Source organism: Saccopteryx leptura, chromosome 10 (genome assembly GCF_036850995.1).
Source record: "Saccopteryx leptura isolate mSacLep1 chromosome 10, mSacLep1_pri_phased_curated, whole genome shotgun sequence".
NCBI classification, from domain to species: domain Eukaryota; kingdom Metazoa; phylum Chordata; class Mammalia; order Chiroptera; family Emballonuridae; genus Saccopteryx; species Saccopteryx leptura.
In genome coordinates this window covers 37,282,240-37,301,916 of record NC_089512.1, presented here as the reverse complement: position 1 = coordinate 37,301,916, position 19,677 = coordinate 37,282,240, and the positions used below count along the sequence as shown (strand labels likewise).

Genomic DNA, 19,677 nt, shown 5'->3' with positions numbered 1-19,677 from the left:
TATATTCTGGCAGGTGTGTGTGTGGGAGTGGGTGGTTATAAATCAGTGTTGGGGCATAGGCTGCCCCCTGGCCCTTGGAAATGAAGGAAGTGGCCTCATTACTGAGCATTCCCAGCGGTAGCTGGCCAACCAGCTGAGCCACAGAGGATTAGGGACCTGGGCTCACTGGAGGGCTTCCTCTTCTCTTTAGGCTCCATCCGCTGCTGGGGAGATAATGAGGAGCAGTGACCGAGAGGTCTAGGCCTGAGGCTCGGGAGTTCAGAGACTTCCGCCCTCTCGTTTTCACAGACAGGAGCCTGGGGGGGAGAAGAGCTGCCGCAGGCACGCAGGTGCTGAGCAGACAGACCCCGAGCCTGTCTCAGATGCCCGCGAGGAGAACAGGGAAGTGACCCCCTGCTCGCAGCAGCGATGAAAGGGAGTCTGACCTGTTCCCTCCACATCTGCAGGGAGATGTCACTTTGATCCGATCCCTTCATCTAATAAATGGAGGACACTGAAGTTGAAAGAGGTGGGGTAACTTGTCCAAGGTCAAGCAGCCACTCGGTGGCCTTCACTGTGTTTCCATGTGAACAGTACTCTCTCGGGCTCCCTGCAGCGTGGCTTTCTCTTCCTGACCCCCAAGCTCCCACTGCTTTGATACAGGCCTTGGGATCCGATTTCGAGTACAAAAGGCAGGGAGTGTGAGGTGAGTTAGGTGCAGAAAGACTGGTATTTTTGGAAACTTTTCAAATGAGATTTGAGGAAACGGGAGAAAATGTTGGGAATCAGGACTATAATGTGAAAAACAATAGCTCCCGTTACGGGCTGAATTGTGTACCACCCGAAAGATATTCCGAAGCCTGACCCCCCCACCACCCCCAGTGAATACCTGTGAATGTGACCTTCTTCGGAAACAAGGGCCTTGTAGATACAGTCCAGTGAAGATGAGGTCATGAGGGGCGGCTCTACTCCAATGTGACTGGTGTTCTTTAAAGAGGGAAATTTGGACACAGACACACAGGGAGAATAAAGGCAGAGACTGGAGTAACGCATCTACAAGCCGAGGAAGGTCCAGGTTGGCCAGGACCACCCAAAGGTGGGAAGGGAGGAGGCACGAAGCAGATTCGCCTTCGGAGAGAACCAGTCCAGGTGATACCTAGATTTCCAACGTCCAGCTTCCAGAATGGGGAGAGAACACCCTTCCGCCCCGTTTCAGTACGCCCCGTTTGCAGGATTTTGTCACAGCAGTCCTAGGAAGGTCACAGAGCTTCTCTCATTGATGACTTTGCTCACTACCTATCACGCATGTACGGTGTGCCCGGCCCTGTGCAGGACGCCGGAGAGCCCAGCCCCTGCCTTCCGGAAGCTTTCCTTCTAGAACACCTGCCCTGTCTTGCCGTCCTCGCGGCCATCCTGTGAGAAAGGACCATTCTCACTCAGTTTAGAGATAAGGGAACTCAAGGTCGGGGTGACCGGGCCGGGGGTTCCCTCTGGTCAGGGTGAAGTGGAGAAAGCTTCCTGGTGGGCTCCGTCTGAGCCACAGCCCTGCTCTCTCGTGGGCACAGCTTAGGTGCATGGCTGCCAAGACAGACATCCACAGGGGGGGGGGGGTGAGACAGTCAGGCGTGTCGACATCTCAGCCCCTGGCTCAAGGGTCCTGTGAGGCAGGAGGCCCCTCACGCACCAGCTCTGTCTCTACTTCCTGCCACCGCTGAGGATGACGTGTCCCTGAGAGCAGACAGCCGGCCACGAACAGGTCGGCCATAGGACTTCCCCTGCACAGGAGGTTCACAGTGTCAGCAATAATCAGACAGGACCACACTGTGATCTGCAGCCACAAAAACCAACATTCCTCATCCAGCCAGCACAAGTGACAGTGACTGCTGTTTACTAAAGATACCTCTGTGTCCTCTCTGCTCCTTCTGTCTCCTGGATCAAACCTATAAGCCACCCAATCATTAAACTGCCCCAAATTCCTGACAGCATCAAATGCAGGAAAAGGCCTTGCTGGCCACGTGGAGCCTGGTGGTTCAGTGTATCGAGCATCATCCCAGGGCGCTGAGGTTGTGGGTCTGATCCCCACTCAGGGCACATATGAGAAGTGACCGATGAGTCCAGAACTAAATGGAACAGCTAAGTGGAACAACAAGCCGATGCTTCTCTCTCTGTCCCTTCCCCCTGCCTCTCTCTCTCAAATCACTGGAAAAATTAAAAACAAAAAACAAGGCCTTGCTCTTAAAACTTTCCCCCAAATCACCCAGCACAAGCCCAAAGCTCATGATGAACCCCTCCTAACTCCCTTTCCCTGAGACGTCCAGCCTGACTCTGTCCACCTAGCAGTGTGCTCTTGACGGTCTGCCTGGCTTTAACAGGTGCCTGCTTTGCCTGTGGACCCAGAATGCAAGGGGGTGCCACGGGGGTGGGGGGCTCTCCCACCATGAACTCGCAGCTCTTCCTGGGGCCCTGGGATTAGGAGACGGTGAGAGGTAGTCAGGTCATCCTGCAGGGGACACGCATCCCAGCCCAGAAGCCTGTGGCAAGGACAGAGGCAAGGGTACATTTTAGAAGGGGCCTCTTGCCGCCCCCGCTGGTGCCCAGCTCCCGTGCTGGGGGAGGGGCGCTTGCTGCTCAGATAAAGACATTCTGCCTCAGTGACCAACTGCGCGGCACATTTTTCTGAGCATTAAGATCACTGACAGAGAAAAATAGAAACCCTGGGGGACCGCAAAGCTATTAAACTTTCAAGTCCTAGTTCTGAGCAGCCTGACGAGCTGGAAGCCGCCCAGCCGCCTGTGTTGCAGTTAGTTCCAGTGACAGTGAGCCTGGGTGAGGACCAATCACTGTCTGACAGTTTCCTGCAAATGAAAAGAGGCAGAGGGGACAAAGGAGACACATGCCTGAGCGCAAGCTCCTCACGGTGAATGGCCTTTGCTGACTAAAACCCTCATCAGACAGTGGGCACTGAAAGTATGCGCAAACCATTTACCCCTTGGGGACAGGAGTTTGAGACAGGACGGTACTAGCCTTATAATGAGTATAGCATGAGCTTTTTAAAAATACATAGGGGTAGGCCTGACCTGTGGAGGTGCAGTGGATAAAGGGTTGACCCGGAACGCTGAGGTCTCCGGTTCGAAACCCTGGGCTTGCCTGGTCAAGGCACATATAGGGGTAGATACTTCCTGCTTCTCACCCTTCTCTCTCTCTCTCTCTCTCTCTCTCTCTCTCTCTTCTAAAATAAATAAATAAATCTTAAAAAAAAGAAAAATATTTGGGGGTCGACATAATATCGAATTGGTCTTGGCTGGGACACTAACTCAACAAGAAACTTTATCTCTGTGGGCCTCAGTTTCTTTGTCTATAAAATGGGTGTTATGAGCTGAACCATGTTTCCCCCAAATTCAATATGTTGAAGTCCTAACCCTTAACACTTCAGAATGTGACTGTGTTTGGAGATAGGGTCTTTCGAGAGATAATTCAGTTAAAATGATGCTACAAGGGTGTCCTCATAAAAAGCGGAAATATGGCCTTGACCGGGTACTCAGGTGGTTGCAGTATTGTCATGACATACCAAGGTTGTGATTTTGATCCCTGGTCAGGGCACATACAAGAATCAACCAATGAGTGCATAAATAAGTGAAACAACAAATCAATGTTTCTCTTTCTTTCTCTCTCTCTCTCTCCCCCCCCCCCTTTCATTCTCTAAAGTTAATAATTAAAAAACAAAAAGGAAATTTGGACACATATCAAAAAGAAAGGAGATGTGCAGACACAGGGAGAAGGCAGCCATCTATAAGCCCCCAAGAGAAGGCTCAGCAGAAACAACCCTACTGACATCTTGATCTCAGATCTCTAGCCGCTAGAACTGTAAGAAAATATATATTTTTTAATTGATTGATTTTAGAGACAGAGAGAAGAAGGGAGAGAGACTGAGAGATGGAGCAAGCCAGAGAGAGAAACATTCATTTTTGTTTTTCTTACTTGTGCACTGTAAGGCTGGTGGCCGAGGCCAGGCTGGTTCCCATTGAACTCCGGCAGACAGGAGGAACTGCGAGGCCGGAAAGCGTTGGACCATTACCTGTTTATTGTAGGCTCGCAAGACAGGTGAGCGAATAAACAAAAGGAAGACAGCTAATAAACAAAGGAAAATCTGCTTTTGCAGTGAAAGGCAAGGGAGCAGGGAAGACCGCACCTCGTGGTGGCGGGGGAGTGATCTGGGAGAATCACCACCAAGGGAAAAACCACACACACACACTTGGCGCTGCCGCGCGCCCACGCGCCCATCAGGCAAAGTGCTCGCAGCTGGTAAACCCGTGAGCAAGCCTGACACGGCCGTTCCCCCACACGCACCTACTGGTCACGTCCTGCATGTGTCCTGACCGGGATCGAACCCTCAACCTTGGTATTTCGGAACCCACTGAACTAACTGGCCAGGGACAAGTTTCTGTTTTTTAAGCCGTTCTGTCTATGATACGTTGTCATGGCAGCCCTGGCAGACTAGTCCAGGGGGCATAACCCCATTTTCCTGGGGGGACACAGACATTGTTAACAGAGAGGACCAGATGAGACAGGGAGTAAAACTTCCTGCTAGAACCCAGCATCTGAGGCCTGCAGGAGCGGCCCTGGGGCAGCATGTGAGGCCTGCAGGAGCAGCCCTGGGGCAGCATCTGAGGCCTGCAGGAGCGGCCCTGGGGCAGCATGTGAGGCCTGCAGGAGCAGCCCTGGGGCTCGCGCTTGCACGTGGAGCGTGGGGAGGAAGACGGTGACCACGGGGCTCAGTTGAAGGCTGGGAGGATGCCAGGAAGCTCTGGGCAGCAGGGCCAGCAGCAGGGGCTGGGCAGGGGGTTGCAGGGAGGTGACAGGTGCTGGGGGTGGGCTGGCAGGTGTGAGCACTTAGGATCAGGCAGGGCTGATTCTGTATAACGTGCTGTATAACGTGGCCCCTGAGTCTGCTGAAGGGGCGGGAGAGGGGAGAGAGATGGCGGCTTTCTAACTTTCTTTCTCTGTATTGTAGTATTTCCCCTAAGACTTATCTCGATGATTACTCACTGGCCCTGGAAATAAATAAATAGAAGTGACAAGTTGTTTTCCGACAGCGGGTCGGTGTTGGGGTGGAGGTTTCCACTCCCTGTGCACAGCTCTTCCTTACCTACGGATAGCGGTTGGAGTCCCTCCTCGTTTCTGCTGAATCGTGCACGTGCGGCTCAGCGCTACCTGCTCCTTTACACCCCGATAAGTGAGACTGCGCTTTTCCCCAGCCAGGGACGCTAAACTAGGTTTCATTTCCCTAAATTCCCACTCCGGTGGATCAGCATGAACCCTGTGTGTGTGGGGGGGGGGGGGGGAGGATGCCGGGGGTCCATCCAATGCTCTGCTCGGTTCAACCCCGCTTGCAATAATTCCCCACAAAGAGCCACCTCGTTTGTCCAGACACACCAGTTGCCCAGATTGTTTTAATTTGGTTCTTTTGGAGAGTGTAGCACATTAGAAGATATTTCTCTTGCTATTTTATAAAATATTCCATTTTGGTGTGTGTGTAATGTGTGTGTGTGTTTTGAGACCAGGTTGTTAAGTGAGTGTCCCCTCCTCTCAGTAGGGGGGCTTAGATGCTTCTTTGAGGCTGGGGGGCGGGCTTCACTTGCCGGGGACCTGGCTGGAACCCCAACCCCTGCCTGCCATGTAACAAGTTGCTGGCAGGAGTTTTATTTATTACTTTAGTTTTTTAAAACGTAAAACATCTTAACAGTGCAAAAAACAGTATATAGCCCCAAATAAGCCTGCCCTGCTGGTCCCCAGTCACCCAGCCCTGTCACTAGAAGCACAGTCACCACCTCTCGCTAAGCTTCTGGAGAATGGGCCCTTTCTCCTTTTTATTTATTTATTTATTTGTTTTAACAACACAAGTAGGAGCAGGGCACAGACGGGGTTCACAGCCTGCCACTTTATCAAACCCACATCTAGCTGCTCGGTCCGGTCCGGTCCGGTCCACAGGGAACGAGTTTCCTCAGCTCCTCTCACAGCAGCCAGTCGGGCTGTGATGCTCGGCTCTACTGCACCTTCCGGTGGTTCCCAGTGACATTCTCACTTCGGAAATGTCAGACGTGGAGATCTTAGAGAAGCTCTCTGCCCCTCACTTTAGGGTTCTGATTTGAAACCCGAGCCCTCCTGGTTCTCTAGGCAGCCGCCCTTGGTGTGACACGCCCTGTGCCAGGCTCTCAGCGATGGGGACGGATGGTGAGCAGGGGCGGCTTGGCGCTCAGCAGTGAGAACTGCAGAACTCTTATCATAAATGATGTCACTCAGCCCCCCCCCCCCGGGGGGCCTGACTAGAGTCTGGTGTGCCTCCTGTCAGCTGCAGAGCATGTCCCTATGATGACCCCAGCCCCTTATCACGTCTGCCTGAGAGAGCTCAGGCTGCCAAAGGAATCTACTGTTTATTCCAGTCAGAGCCAGACAGGAGGCTCCCCCCCCCCCCATGTGCCTCTTCTTAGTCAGTTTCTTTACGAAACGTGGAATTGTAAATCCTTTTTCTGCCTCTTTGAAATACAAGTCCCCTGTAGCCCAGAACGTTCCCTTGAGGACTCGGAGCCACTGCGGTGCTATACAAGCACCCCGTTTCCCAGCTCCTTGCCACCGCTGGACAGGCTGAACTTGATTAGTCTCACAATCTGTCTCCTTCACCCACACTGAAAGTCTGCTCTCAGTGACACATGTGTAATCACTCTTTGCTTTATCCCACAGTACACACAGACACACACACACAGTGTCAGAATGACAATACCAACACTACTACCAGCAATGTGATCAGTGAAATTAAGATTCTTTTTTTTTTTTTTCTGAAGCTGGAAACGGGGAGGCAGTCAGACAGACTCCCGCAAGTGCCCGACCGGGATCCACCCGGCACGCCCACCAGGGGGACTATGCTCTGCCCATCCGGGGCGTCACTCTGTTGCGACCAGAGCCACTCTAGCGCCTGAGGCAGAGGCAGAGGCAGAGGCAGAGGCAGAGGCTATGGAGCCATCCCCAGGGCCCGGGCCATCTTTGCTCCAATGGAGCCTTGGCTGTGGGAGGGGAAGAGAGAGACAGAGAGGAAGGAGAGGGGGAGGGGTGGAGAAGCAGATGGGCGCTTTTCCTGTGTGCCCTGGCCGAGAATCGAACCCGGGACTTCTGCACGCCAGGCCAACGCCCTACCACTGAGCCAACCGGCCAGGGCCGAGTTAAGATTCTTTTTGTGGTCCTCTTTTGTCCACTCTGTAGGGATATACAAATTACTGTGGTTTAAAAAATCACTTGGAATAGTTCCTCTCTGTGATTATACCATCAGTTTGATACATAGTTGGATTCATTTGTTTCCTTTTCCTTTTAGTTTTTAGGGTTTGCTTTTTAAGATTGTTTTTTAATTCTGTAAGATATTTGCATGGTTTCAAAGTCATTTCCATATAACAAGATGAAAGAATTTTAGTGTCTATGCCCTCCCTTCTCCTTAAGTGATCATTTAAAAACATTTATCGTTTTATTTTCCATTCTATTTTTTCAACTATAACCATATATATGAATATATTCATATCCCTTCCCCTTTTTAGATAAATGGGTAAAACAACATATACACTCCCTCACCTTGCTTTTTAACTCCACAATATGTCCTGGAGTCCCTCCATTAATAGTTAAAGAGCAATTCCTCATTTCTTTTGTGGATGTATCATTGCTTATTCAACTAGCCCTCCTCTACCCCCCTTTGATAGGCATTTGGGTTGTTTCCAGACTCTTGCTATTATTGATAGGGTTGAAATAAACAGCCTATGCATACATTTTGTTCATGTTTTTGCCAATGTGTCCAAGTACATATACATAAATGCATATATAATTTGTCTAGATATTGCCAAAATCTTCCCCATAGAAATGGTAAGTTTCTATTTTTATTAACACTGTATAAACTTGTTTCCCTAGAGCTTCACCAACAAAATAGATTGACACACTTTTGGAGTTATGCCACTTTGATAGGAAAAATTGGTATCTCAGGTAGGATAAAAAAAATGTCTCCGTCCTGGCTGGTTGGCTCAGTGGTAGAGGGTCAGCCAGGCATATGGATGTCCCACATTCGATTCCCAGTCAGGGCACACAGGAGACGCTCCAGTCTGCTTTTCCACCCCTCCCCCTCTTGCTTCTCTCTCTGTCCCGCTCTCTCTCTCTCTCTTCTCCTCCTGCAGCCATGGCTCTATTGGAGCAAGTTGGCCCTGGGACTTGGGATGGCTCCATGGCCTCCACTTCAGGCGCTAAGAAGATCTCAGTTGCTGAGCAACAGAGCAATGCCCCAGATGGGCAGAGCATTGCCTCCTAGTGGGCTTTCCAGGTGGATTCAGTCAGGGCACATGCAGGAGTCTGTCTCTGCCTCCCCTCCTTGCACTGAATAAGAAAAAAAAATTCTCTTTTTAAAAGTGAATTTAAGCATCTTTTATATGGTTGAGAACCATTTTCATTTATTTTGATGTCAACTTTCTGTTCATATCTCCGACCTATTTAAGAATAGGTGTTGACTTTTAATCTCAAATTTTAAATGTTATTTATAGAATAGGGATATATTAAACCTTTATATTTTAAGTTGAAAATACCTTTTTGAAAATCTCATTTATCTTTTAATTTTGCTAAAATTATGTTTTTGCTAATCAAATGTATCAATATTTCCCTTCATTGCTTTTTGATTTTGAGTTATATCACAGAAAAAATTTCCAAACCCAGGTTATAAAGGAATTCACCCATCTCTCTACTTGTATGGTTTCTCCTTTTACATTGGAATCTAGGATACATCTGGGATTGATCCAAGGCTTCAGCAAGGGATGGATCTAATTTTGTCATTTTCCTACTGAGTGTCTATTTGTCTAAATACACTGTACCGCTTATTTAAAAAGTCCACTCTTTTCTCAAATGGTTTCAAATAATGCCATGCCCCCTCCCCCGCCTTTTAAAATTTTTCTTTCTTTTTCTTTTTAAGTGAGAGGAGGGGAGATAGTGAGACAGACTTCTGCAAGTGCCCCCCTCAGGATATATCTAGCAACTCCCATCTGAGGTTGATGCTTGAATCAACTGAGACTCAACTGAGCTATTTTTAGCACCTGAGGCTGACTTGCTGGGACCAACAGAGCATGCCCAACAAATTGCTGGCAGGAGTTTTATTTATTACTTCCGTTTTTTTAAAGGTAAAACATCTTAGTGCAAGAACAGTATGTAGCCCAAAGTAAGCCTGCCCCTGCCCCATCTCCTGAGCCCAGGACAATGCTCAAACTCAGCAACTGGCTGCAGGAGGGGAAGAGGGAGAGAAGGGGGAGAGAGAGAGCGGGAGAGAAGCAGGTGGTCGCTTCTCTTGTGTGCCCTGGGACATCTACACGCTGAGCCGATGCTCTACTACTGAGCCAACCAGCCAGGGCCCTTTTCAATACTAAATTTCCATAGGCAGTAGGTTCTACTTTTGAATTTTCCAGTGAGGCTGGATGCAGGCAGAACAGCAGCTCAGGCAGTGCAGAGAGGAGGGTGTGGTAGGTCATGGGCCTACCACATGCTGTGCTGTCAGTTGGGCATGGACGGATGGTGAGGGAGAAGCATCCCGGGATGAAATGGGAGGCAGAGGGGGCAGGGAGGGAGCCCCTGAGTGTGTGCTCAGCGTCACCCAAACACACACAAATGTATGTTTGTGACCTCGTCTTGGGGGCTGAGTGCTGGGACTCAGGGAGCCAGGGGTCTGAGCTGGCAGCTCCTGGTTGGGTGAAAAGCTGATTTAGTGCGGAGGGATCCCAGGGCCAGCACTTGGTGGGGGAGGGGAGGAGAGAAGGCAGCCAACCGCATAGAGACAGATGAGCTGTGCAGGGCTGGCTGGAGTCCCAGAGGCAGAGTCACAGGCTGCAGGCCAGACGAGATGGATGGACAGAGCTCTGCCGCAACCACTGTGGAGGGCAGGTCCTGACTAAGCAAGGAAGAGTGGTGACACCGCTGGCTCCTGCCCTGTCCACTAGGATGGCCACTAGCCACATGTGTAACAAAAGCCAAAGAGTAAATTTCAATTCCTCAGTCTCGTTAGCCACATCTCAAGTGCTCACCAGTCATACGTGGCTAGTGGCTACCACAGGGGTCTCCAAACAACGGCCAGTGGGCTGCATGTGGCCCGCTGAGGCCATTTATCCGGCCCCCCACCGCACTTCCGGAAGGGGCACCTCTTTCATTGGTGGTCAGTGAGAGAAGTATGCATCCTGTGCTCCCGGAGTACTGTATGTGGCGGCGCTCACGTACAGTACTACTTCTAGTGACGCGGGACACATGCGTCATGGCTCCGGAAGCGCGTCCTATCACTTGTTACAGCTAGCAGTGACAAATATGGAACCAGACATTGACCATCTCATTAGCCAAAAGCAGGCCCATAGTTCCCATTGAAATACTGGTCAGTTTGTTGATTTAAATTTACTTGTTCTTTATTTTAAATATTGTATTTGTTCCTGTTTTGTTTTTTTTTAGTTTAAAATAAGATTTGTGCAGTGTGCATAGGGATTTGTTCATAGTTTTTTTTATAGTCCGGCCCTCCAATGGTCTGAAGGACAGTAAACTGACCCCCTGTGTAAAAAGCTTGGGGACCCCGGGCTACCAGGTTGGACAGTATGGATATAGGCAAGTTCTATTTGAAGGTCCATTATCTATTACTATTTTTATGTTGATTACATGTTGAAATCACATTTAAAATATATTGAATTAAGTAAGCTAGAACACTAATACTAACTTCACCTGTTTCTTTTTACTTTTTTTTTTTAATGGGGTGATAGAAACTTATAAATGATTTATGTGGCTCAGGTTTCTATTGAACAGTGCAATTATAGATGGATACAGGAACATACCTTCACATATTATTTTTAATGCTACATCCATTTGATGGTTGTTCCACTGGATGAGGGCTGTAAAACCCTCTCTTAACACAAAGGTTACAGAGGCAGCCCAAGGTATTGGGACAAATGTAGGCTATGGAGCCGAAAAGATTCAAGTTCAAATCTCAGCTCTATCCCCGCACTCGCTGTGTGATCATGGCCAGATAACTGAACTTTGTGCCTCAGTTTTCTCATCTTAAAAATGCAATTGGTGAATGAGATATTGCATAGCACCGCTGTGAGTGCATGCCGAGGAACTCACGTGGACCTGGACCCTAGCCCACCTGTCGATGGTAGTCATTACTGCTGATACTACTGTCATTAGTACTTGTAGCATGAAAGTAGAAGGGGTTATGGCTAGTTTTTCTGGCTTCAGACTACTCACTCCCCTGCCCCCTGCCTCAGCACGCTTGTTCTCCGATAATGAGCTCCCTGAGATGGTGCACCAGGCGGTGGTCAGCGTCCCCTCCCGGCCCTCTGCAGCGCCCTTGGGCCCAGCCCGGTACTCACCTGCTGGCAGCTGCTGGCCCAGGAGGCCCGGAGGGCGCCCCAGCTCTCCGAGCGCCCGGCCTTGCTCTCCAGGTGCATCCGCAGCTGGGCCTCCAGCTCCTGGCTGACTTGCTCGAGTGCGTGCACTTTGGCCATGTATTCCACCAGGCAGCCCCCCAGGTCTTCAGTGGCCCCGAGGTCCCTCTCCAGGCCAGGAGCAGGCACCGTGGCCGGGCCTGAGCTCCACAGCCCCTGCAGAAAGACACTGCTGATGCCCAGGGCTCGGCGGGTCACGCGGGCACCAAGGCCACCTGTGCACCCACTGGGCGCCATCCCTACATAGACCCTGGGTGCTCGGACAAGGTCACCCATGGCACTGATCCTGGAGGCCGGGGGGCTCTCCAGGGAGGACGCCCTGAAGGACGCCCTGTGCCTCTGGAGGGGCATGCTGGCGCCAGCAGGCGCCTCCACCACCACTCGCCTTGAGCTCATCACTGCTTCTGCCTCTGTGACCTAACCAGGTCACAGAGTCCAGTGGCTTTTGGCTTCCAGCCCCAGCGTCCCGGAGGCCCGGTCACGGGCCTCTCTGGAAGCTCCCCTGTGCCCCGGGCTGCTTTGTCTGCTGTTTTCCTGGCGCTTCCACCATTCACTGAGCTGAAAGGGAACTGGGCCCCGTCGAGGGCTGCGGGCTGAGAGGCACTCGCGCATTCTGGGCAGTCATGTGCCTGACCTCCCAGATGTTTCTGCTGGTGGTGGGGGAGGCTGGGTCCGTGCAGGCTGCAGAGGTGGCTCATCGGGTTTCTGCATTTCACCCCTAAGAGAGGGCCCGGCAGGCCTCGAGCAGCCCCCCGTCTCAGGTGAGTGGGTGGCTGGGCCAGGACTCAGTCAGCCCAGGTGTCCCCAGGGTCGGTGTCAGGCTCTCTACACCCTTACATGTGCTGCACGTGCGAATGTGTGAAAGAGTGTGCCCACCTGTCCAGACAGGGAACAGGGGATGGAAACAGATGTGAACCAGCTGTGACGGCAGCGACCCCAGGGTCTTGAGAGAAACAAACCAAGCCTGTTGCTTCCTTCATCCTCCCTCAGTCCTGGGAGCGGCTTCTGGTCTCTCTGCCTAGTACCTTCCTTCCCAAGAAAACTGCCATTCATTAGCTGTGTGACCTTGGCCACATCATTTCATCTCTCTGAACCTCACTTTCCATGTACTAGCCTAGGCCCTAACTCATGAGACAAGGGACCTTGGGCAAATTCGGGTCCCACACATGCTGGGCACCTATTACACTCGAACTGTTCCCTATACATCTTCTTTTCCATCTGCCAGAAAATTAGTAAAACAAAGAGAGAGGGTTTCCACTACGCTCTTTAAGGGTGCTCCGTGTTAGGATTTGCCAACACCCCATATTTTAATTCCTGTCCTCAGGATCCACTAACGCATGTTGGCATGACTCTTCAGACTCAGAAAGGATCCTCCAGCCCCACGTGGATCTGAGAACCACTGCACTCGAGTTTACCCCAGAGAAACCAAGTAACCACAACCCCGAGGCTGGCGATGTTCCAGATCCTGCAACGTGGGGACACCCTGCCGTGAGAGAGGGGAAGGGAACCACGTTTAGAGCTGCATCTGGCCCTGAGTTCCTATTTTATTGCACTGAGTTCTGGATCCAGCCGGGGGCAGTGCAGGGTTGACACGCACTGTTATCTGGGCTGCGCACAGAACAACTCCAGTTCTGTTCCTAGTCCTAAGGCTATAATCCCTCCCAGGTGATGAGGCCCGACAGCTGCCGTTGACTGACCCCAGGTCCCATGTTCAGAAAGTAGCAGAGCTGGGGGGAGGAGGCCTCTTCTGACTCTCAATCCAGTGACTTCTCTAGGACGCCCTCTGTCTCCCACCACTGGGAGCAGGGTATCTAACCATGGTCACACAGGTGTCTACCCTGGTCGCCTACTGGAGTATTCTCTGTGCTCTTCCTTGCTGATTAGGATACCACAAACTCTTTCCTTTTCTTCTACTTTGTCTTTTTTTGAGATGACATGGAAGGTACTTCATAAATATCAATGTTTGTCATATCAGTGGTTTTCAACTGCCAGTCTGCCAACTGGTGCCAGTCTATCAGAAATTTCATGCTGGTCTGTGAAAGGTAAACCACCCTGATGTTGTATGATGATTACAGAGTCTATAATCACTGGGTCCGTGGACTGGCGGTTGAAAACTACTGGGTTATATGATTAACAGATGAAGAAACCAACTTGATCAAGCGAGGCTAGTGGTGTTGCTTGTTTATTCGGACACGGTATTCGTGCGGTGAATACACCTCTGGGCCCCCTCGAGGACCCATGGTGCCCGTGAGACTGGGCTATAATAGCATCCTAAGATAGGTGGCGCTGACTGGGTCCTGAGGGGCTGTGTTCTTGAGGATTTCAGGATGTATCGCTCAAGGCGAAAGGAAGGGTTCCAGCTACACTAAGTTGTTTGTAAAGGCTGCATAGGAACTACTGTCCTCTATAGCGTGGTAGCACTCCTGGCCAAGCAAACTTCAGACTTCTCTGACTCTAAGATATTTACAGTGAAACCCTGAGTCCTGGGGAGGGGCGGGTTGAGGAGGTGATGTACCTTAATAGACAACAGTGTCTCCAAAGACTTGAAGAGGGATGATTCTCTTTTGGAGAACTCACAGACCTGTTTTAAAGAATTTGTCTTAGCAAATAATAAATTGCTAATCCTATTAGCTCAGCATTCTCATAAAACCCAACTGACGGTTAAAGTAGATTAAAAATACAGATGGATGTTAGGTGGCATTGGTACTAACAGAAGACTTAAAAGTTACTTTAAAATGAAAATACAAGATGTATTAGCAACTTAATCCTCTGGCTAATAAAATAAGTTTATTTATATATACATGGTAGCTGAATTCTGTTGATAAGGAAAAATAAGTCATACAACCTCATATTTATATATAACATATGTATCTTTGATTACATATGTTATATATAATTTTGACTTTACAAACAGATTTTTCCTATATGTACACACACACAATGATATGTTAAATGCAATAGCCAACAGAAACATTACGGGAAGGATAAAATGTCAACAGCATACTGGAAAATGACTCTCAGAGCAGCATTTAACTTGCTTATTTGTGGGTTAAACAGTCTTTAAAGAGAGACAACCACCAAACTCATGTTAAGTATGTTCGTACAACACTGAGAACACACATTTTTGAAGGCCATCTCTTTTTTTTTTTTAAAGGAAAATGTAGGAAGAAAGAAAAGAGTCATGACAAAAAAGAACACAGCAACAACACAAACATGAATCAACATTCAAGTTCAACTCCCGATCTGACTATAAGAACATCTATATTCAAAATATATACTATCAAACTATTTTTCTTTTAGAGAAAGGAAGTGTCAAAGCAGTTACCCTCGGTCGCAGCCACCATGTATTAGGGAACAAATGGAGAAGCAGCCGTCCCTGGGAGCCCCTCTCGAGTCTCTGATGGTCTGGTCCCCGTTAGCCGAGCTGGACGCAGCGTGGTGGAGGAGGCCACCGGCCGACAGAACAGGGCAGGGAGGATGCAAGTGCGCTGGGTGGCCAGTCCATCTGCAGACCCCCAAGCGGGTCAGCCACGCCCAGGAGGGATGTGATGATTCTTCTCCCAAGTGACCGCATTGGCAGTCTCGTTTTTGTAAGATCGCGGGACGACTGAGAAAGTGACAGCCCCACACTTCAAGGCTTCTCACAGAAACATGTTCCTCAGGGGCACAGTCTGGCGGCCTCTTGAGCAAGGGAAGCTGGACCCCCATAACTGTGAGGTCCTTGAAGGAGGGCAGGAATTCTCAAGCTCAAGGTGCATCTGCATCGAAGCCCTCTCCAGAGAAAGGCACGGGTGCCGAACGCAGACGTGGGTGTCGCAGGGGCCGCAGGCGTGTGCCGGGAGGGGGCCTTTTCCACCAGGGAAGGGCAGTTCTGTGGCCAGCACAGCGCCAGGCCCTGCTGTGTGATGTTAGAGGGACGTGGCCTTAGGATGCCTGCTGAGCGTCATGGTCTCCGGGGGGCTGCCGCTCCTGCGCGTCCGCTCAGATGGAACTACATTTGACAGTCAGTGGTGCCGGGGTGGGGCCCCAGGGCAGTCCTCCGCCGGGGTGACGACATGTCCCCTTTCCTGCTTCAGTACGCCAACCTGTGTCCTCTTCCCCAAGGCGGCCCTCACTGGTGCGCACAGGAGGGGGGCAGGGGTCACATGGAATCAAGAGGAACCTGAGCTTTAGGCATCACTCAAGGGACATGCACGTGACATCCCCTCCCTGCCTAGGGCTGCTGCGACCCCCACGTGTCAAGGCCAGTTACTCAGAGAAGCAATCAACGCAACGGCTTTGCTTAGAAATACCTTTATTTTATAAAGCCACGGATTGTTCTGTAATTTTTTTTCTTTTAAACCACACTTATAAAAAAGATGTTGACAATTCTTAGGGGGGGGGGGGAAAGCTGAAAATGTTTCTCATTAAGTCAGGGTTACACAAAGATTATACTTATAATATATATTTGTATATTTATAATTTAGAGACAAAAGGTAGGGAATGCAAAGCGAGATGGCTGCAGTTAGATGTCTGATACCTGATCGTCTCCCACAAACAGTGTTTCTTGGCAGAAGGGGTTGACAAGGACCATCCCGGTGTCTCTGTAATCGCCGTTGGCCGGGGAGCGGGGCTCTGACAGCTGGTCCTGGGGAGAGAGCGGGAGGAGGTGGTGTGAGCTGCGGGGTGGGGGCATGAGGGGGCCATTCTGAAAGAAATGGATCCACTGGGACAATTATTTACATGGGGGATTGATTGCTTGGTAAACACTTTTCATCCTTTCCACCGCTACTGCTGAGGTGCAGAGACCTCTCTTTCAGAGTTTTGTACCAGCTTCAAAAAAAGATTTCCTGCTTCCTGGATCATCCCCACATCAGGTTTCCAGAGATGGGGTTGCTTTCCTTGTCAAAGTTGAGAGGGCTCATGCTCGACACACACGCCGCAGAGCTCACTGCCTTAACAGGCAAACTGTGGTCCACTTGGGCCCCAGACTCTTCTTCCTGAATTTCTCACAGACCTCTAAGAAACCTGCTGCTTCGCTTAGACATACCCTACACTTGCCCATCTCTTTCCTTTCCTGCCACCCACGTATTAGAGCCTCCAACGGCTAATTTTTCCTCTCCTAAATCCTCCAAGAGCAAGCCTCAAAGAATCTTTGCCCCATTTGTTATAGCACGAGATGTGCGGATCTGAACGGATCTGAATCAGTGTCTGTATAACTGGTGGTAAGTGAAAAACTCAGTGTCTACACAGCTCCAGGAGTGGAAAAGCCTGGGTAGGTATCCAGTGCTCAGGCCATCCTAACTGCTGTGGCCTCGACTACCAAGCACTGCAAGTACTGAGGGAGCCCGACACGGCTGTTCTCAGACTCAGGCCAGGTATTGACTTGGGGTGGGGGGAAGGCATAGCTTGTTCCAGTTCTAAACAACTGAGGCCTCAGCACCTGCAGATTTTAGGGCAAAGGCTCAGCCACCAGCCTAGCTATGACTGGCGTAAGACAGACTGGCTTAGACATCTTCTCTTGAGGAAGCCTCAATGATTTCTCTGAATGTTATTTTTAAAGTAAAACATAATTTTTGAGGAGTATGTATTGCTTTGTGAAGAAGAGATAAAGGAAGAAAAAGGCCATTTGTTGATTACATGTCTTCTCAGAAGACAAGAATTTCCTGCAATGTTTGGACTTAGCCGAGTGCCCATCTGAGGGGCAGACACGGGGCTGGCCCTCGAAGTAAGGGGAGCAGGGTGGCTGTCAGAACTCCTTCCCCACGGGGCTTTCGGGATGAGCTGTGGAGAGCACTTTGGGGGCTGGGAGCTTGCTTGTTTCACAGTTCTCACAAAGCCATTCAAGGGAAACGACATGCAGACTTCACTGAGTAAAAAAGAGAACGTTATTTACGGAACTAAGATAAGAAAGAAGAAACAAGACCCCAGCTCACGCCAGCTGGGCAGTCTCTCTGCCAGAGCCCCTGGCCCTGTCCCACAGTATCTGGCCCTTTCTAGGCTCATAGCACTGTCCTTTGGTTTTCACTGATCAATTCTGTAAAGAATGTGAGAAGTTTCGAGTTCAGGGGTTTGCAGACCACACTCCAGCGGGTCCAGCCCTCTGCCTAGTCACCCAAGTTTACTCACTGTGACACTTCTCGGGTACACTTTGCTATGCAGAATGTGCTCTGCCCACACAAAAGGTCCACACCTCCACAGAGCCTGTCTCTCTGCCCTTCAGGTAAAAGTTTTTATTGAGCACCCACTGTGTTGGGCTTTGGGCTGCGTGATGGGTAAGGAATGAACAAAACCTGGGGTTCATTCCTGGGACAAACGTCTCCCAGTACCCAGCATGTGCTGGGCACTGTTCTAGGTGCCGGAGGTAGAGCAGCAAGAACACACCCGGCTCGGCCCTCAGGCAGCGTATATCCCGGCCGCGGGCAGCGCCCCAGGCAACCCCGAGAGAAGGCTGCAACGGCAGGCAGGCGGGAGAAGGGGAGTGAAGCAGGAGCGGGGACAGAGAACCACGGCTGCAGAGGGCAGTCAGGGGAGGCCTCCCTGAGGAGGCGGCATTGGAACAGAGACCTGGAGGGAGTGAGGGCGGGGGGCGGCCAGGAGCAGAGCATTCCAGACAGGCTCGTGTTGGAGAAGAGCGGAAGGCTGGTGTGGTATTCAGTCAGTGGGAAGTCTGGTAGGAGGGACTCACGGAGGTGGGCAGAGGCCAGCCCGTGAAGGGTCAGGTAGGAGGAATCTGCATTTTGTTCCAAGTGTGAAGAGGAGGCACTTGAGGGTTGGGAGTCATGCTGACATGAGGTCCTGCCTTGAAAAGATCCTGGGGCTACTGTGTGGAGGACAGGCTGCAGGAGGCCAGGCGGTGGTGGGACCCTATTCTCAGAAGCAGCTGCAGAAATCGGTGATTTGAAGGCCGATGGAAGCCTGGATGAGGGGCAGCAGGGCAGGTGCGAGAAGTGTCCTTGTCGGGAGAACCAATGGGATGTGCTGGCACCCTGGGTGCGAGGCGGGCGAGAGGGACAGGCGACCGTAGTGCCATCTGCATAACGAGGAATACCAGGTGAGCTTGCAGGTGTGTGGGGGAGTCAAGAGTTCAGTCTTGGGCGTGTTGACTCTGAGATGCCTATCAGACATGTCTGTAGTAGCTGGCTACGTCAGTCTGGAGTTCAGGGGGGATGCCAGGGTCAGAGAAAAAACAGCAGCCCCCAGGGCAGAGAGGGTGTTTAAAGTCATGAAATGGCCTGACCTGTGGTGGCGCAGGGATAAAGCATTGAGCTGGAATGCTGAGGTCGCCGATTTGAAACCCTGGGCTTGCCCTGTCAAAGCACATATGGGAGTTGAAGCTTCCTGCTCCCCCCCTTCTCTCCTTCTCTAGTCTCTCTAAAATAAATAGTCTTACAACATTTAAAAAAAAAAAAAGCCTGGCCTGACCTGTGGTGGCGCAGTGGGATAAAGCATCAACCTGGAACACTGAGGTTGCCGGTTCAAAACCCTGGGCTTGCCTGGTCAAGGCACATATGGGAGTTGATGCTTCCTGCTCCTCCCCTTTCTCTCTCTCTCTCTCTCTCTCTCTCTCCCCTCTCTCTAAAAATCAATAAATAAAATATTAAAAAAAAAAAACTAAAAAAAAAAAAAAAAAAAAATCCTGGCCAGGCGGTGGTGCAGTGGATAGAGTGTAAGACTGGGATGCAGAGGACCCAGGTTTGAAACCCAAGGTCGCCAGCTTGAGTGCAGACTCATCCAGCTTGAACGTGGGGTCACTGGTTTGAGTGTGGGATCATAGACATGACCCCATAGTCGCTGGCTTGAGCCCTAAGGTCACTGGCTTGAGCAAGGGGTCACTCACTCTGCTGTAGCACCCGGTCAATGCACATATGAGAAAACAATAAATGAACAACTAAGATATTGCAATGAAGAATTGATGCTTCTCATCTCTCTCCCTTCCTATCTGTCCCTCTCCCTGTCCCTCTGTCTCTATCACAAAAAAAAAAAAAAAAAAAGAAAGAAAAGAGAAAAAGAAAAAAAAAGGTCATGGGATGAAGCAGAAGAGAAGCAGCGGGAGGAGACAGGAGGTTGGGAAAGGGGAGGGTGACGGAGAGCGGGAGGGAGCAGCCAGGAGGTGGCGGAGAACCAGGGCAGGACGGGGCCCACAGGCCAACACAGAAATGTCCTGAAGAGGAAGTGGTTGTGCTGATGCTGCTGGTAGCTCAACTGAGAGGAGTGCTTGGGATCGACTCCTGGG

At 50.6% G+C, this 19,677-nt stretch overlaps 2 protein-coding genes across 9 annotated transcripts in view; both read right to left on the bottom strand.

Annotated features, from left to right (window-relative positions):
- Window positions 1–12,028, bottom strand: part of BFSP2 (beaded filament structural protein 2) — a 70,275-nt gene extending 58,247 nt beyond the window's left edge. The window contains exon 1 of one of the 2 annotated variants that reach the window (XM_066350891.1): window positions 11,388–12,028. In XM_066350891.1, the coding sequence (XP_066206988.1) occupies window positions 11,388–11,858 (471 nt within the window). In that variant the 5' untranslated portion in view covers window positions 11,859–12,028. The remainder of the gene's footprint in view (window positions 1–11,387) is intronic. The other variant, XM_066350890.1, reaches the window with a different exon arrangement.
- A 2,229-nt stretch (window positions 12,029–14,257) lies between these two features.
- Window positions 14,258–19,677, bottom strand: part of TMEM108 (transmembrane protein 108) — a 325,910-nt gene continuing 320,490 nt past the window's right edge. For 6 of the 7 annotated variants that reach the window (XM_066351407.1, XM_066351410.1, XM_066351408.1 and 3 more), the window contains one exon: window positions 15,752–16,089. In XM_066351407.1, coding sequence (XP_066207504.1) covers window positions 15,967–16,089 — 123 coding nt within the window. In that variant the 3' untranslated portion in view covers window positions 15,752–15,966. Of the gene's footprint in view, window positions 15,577–15,751; window positions 16,090–19,677 lie in introns of those variants that run through there. The other variant, XM_066351414.1, reaches the window with a different exon arrangement.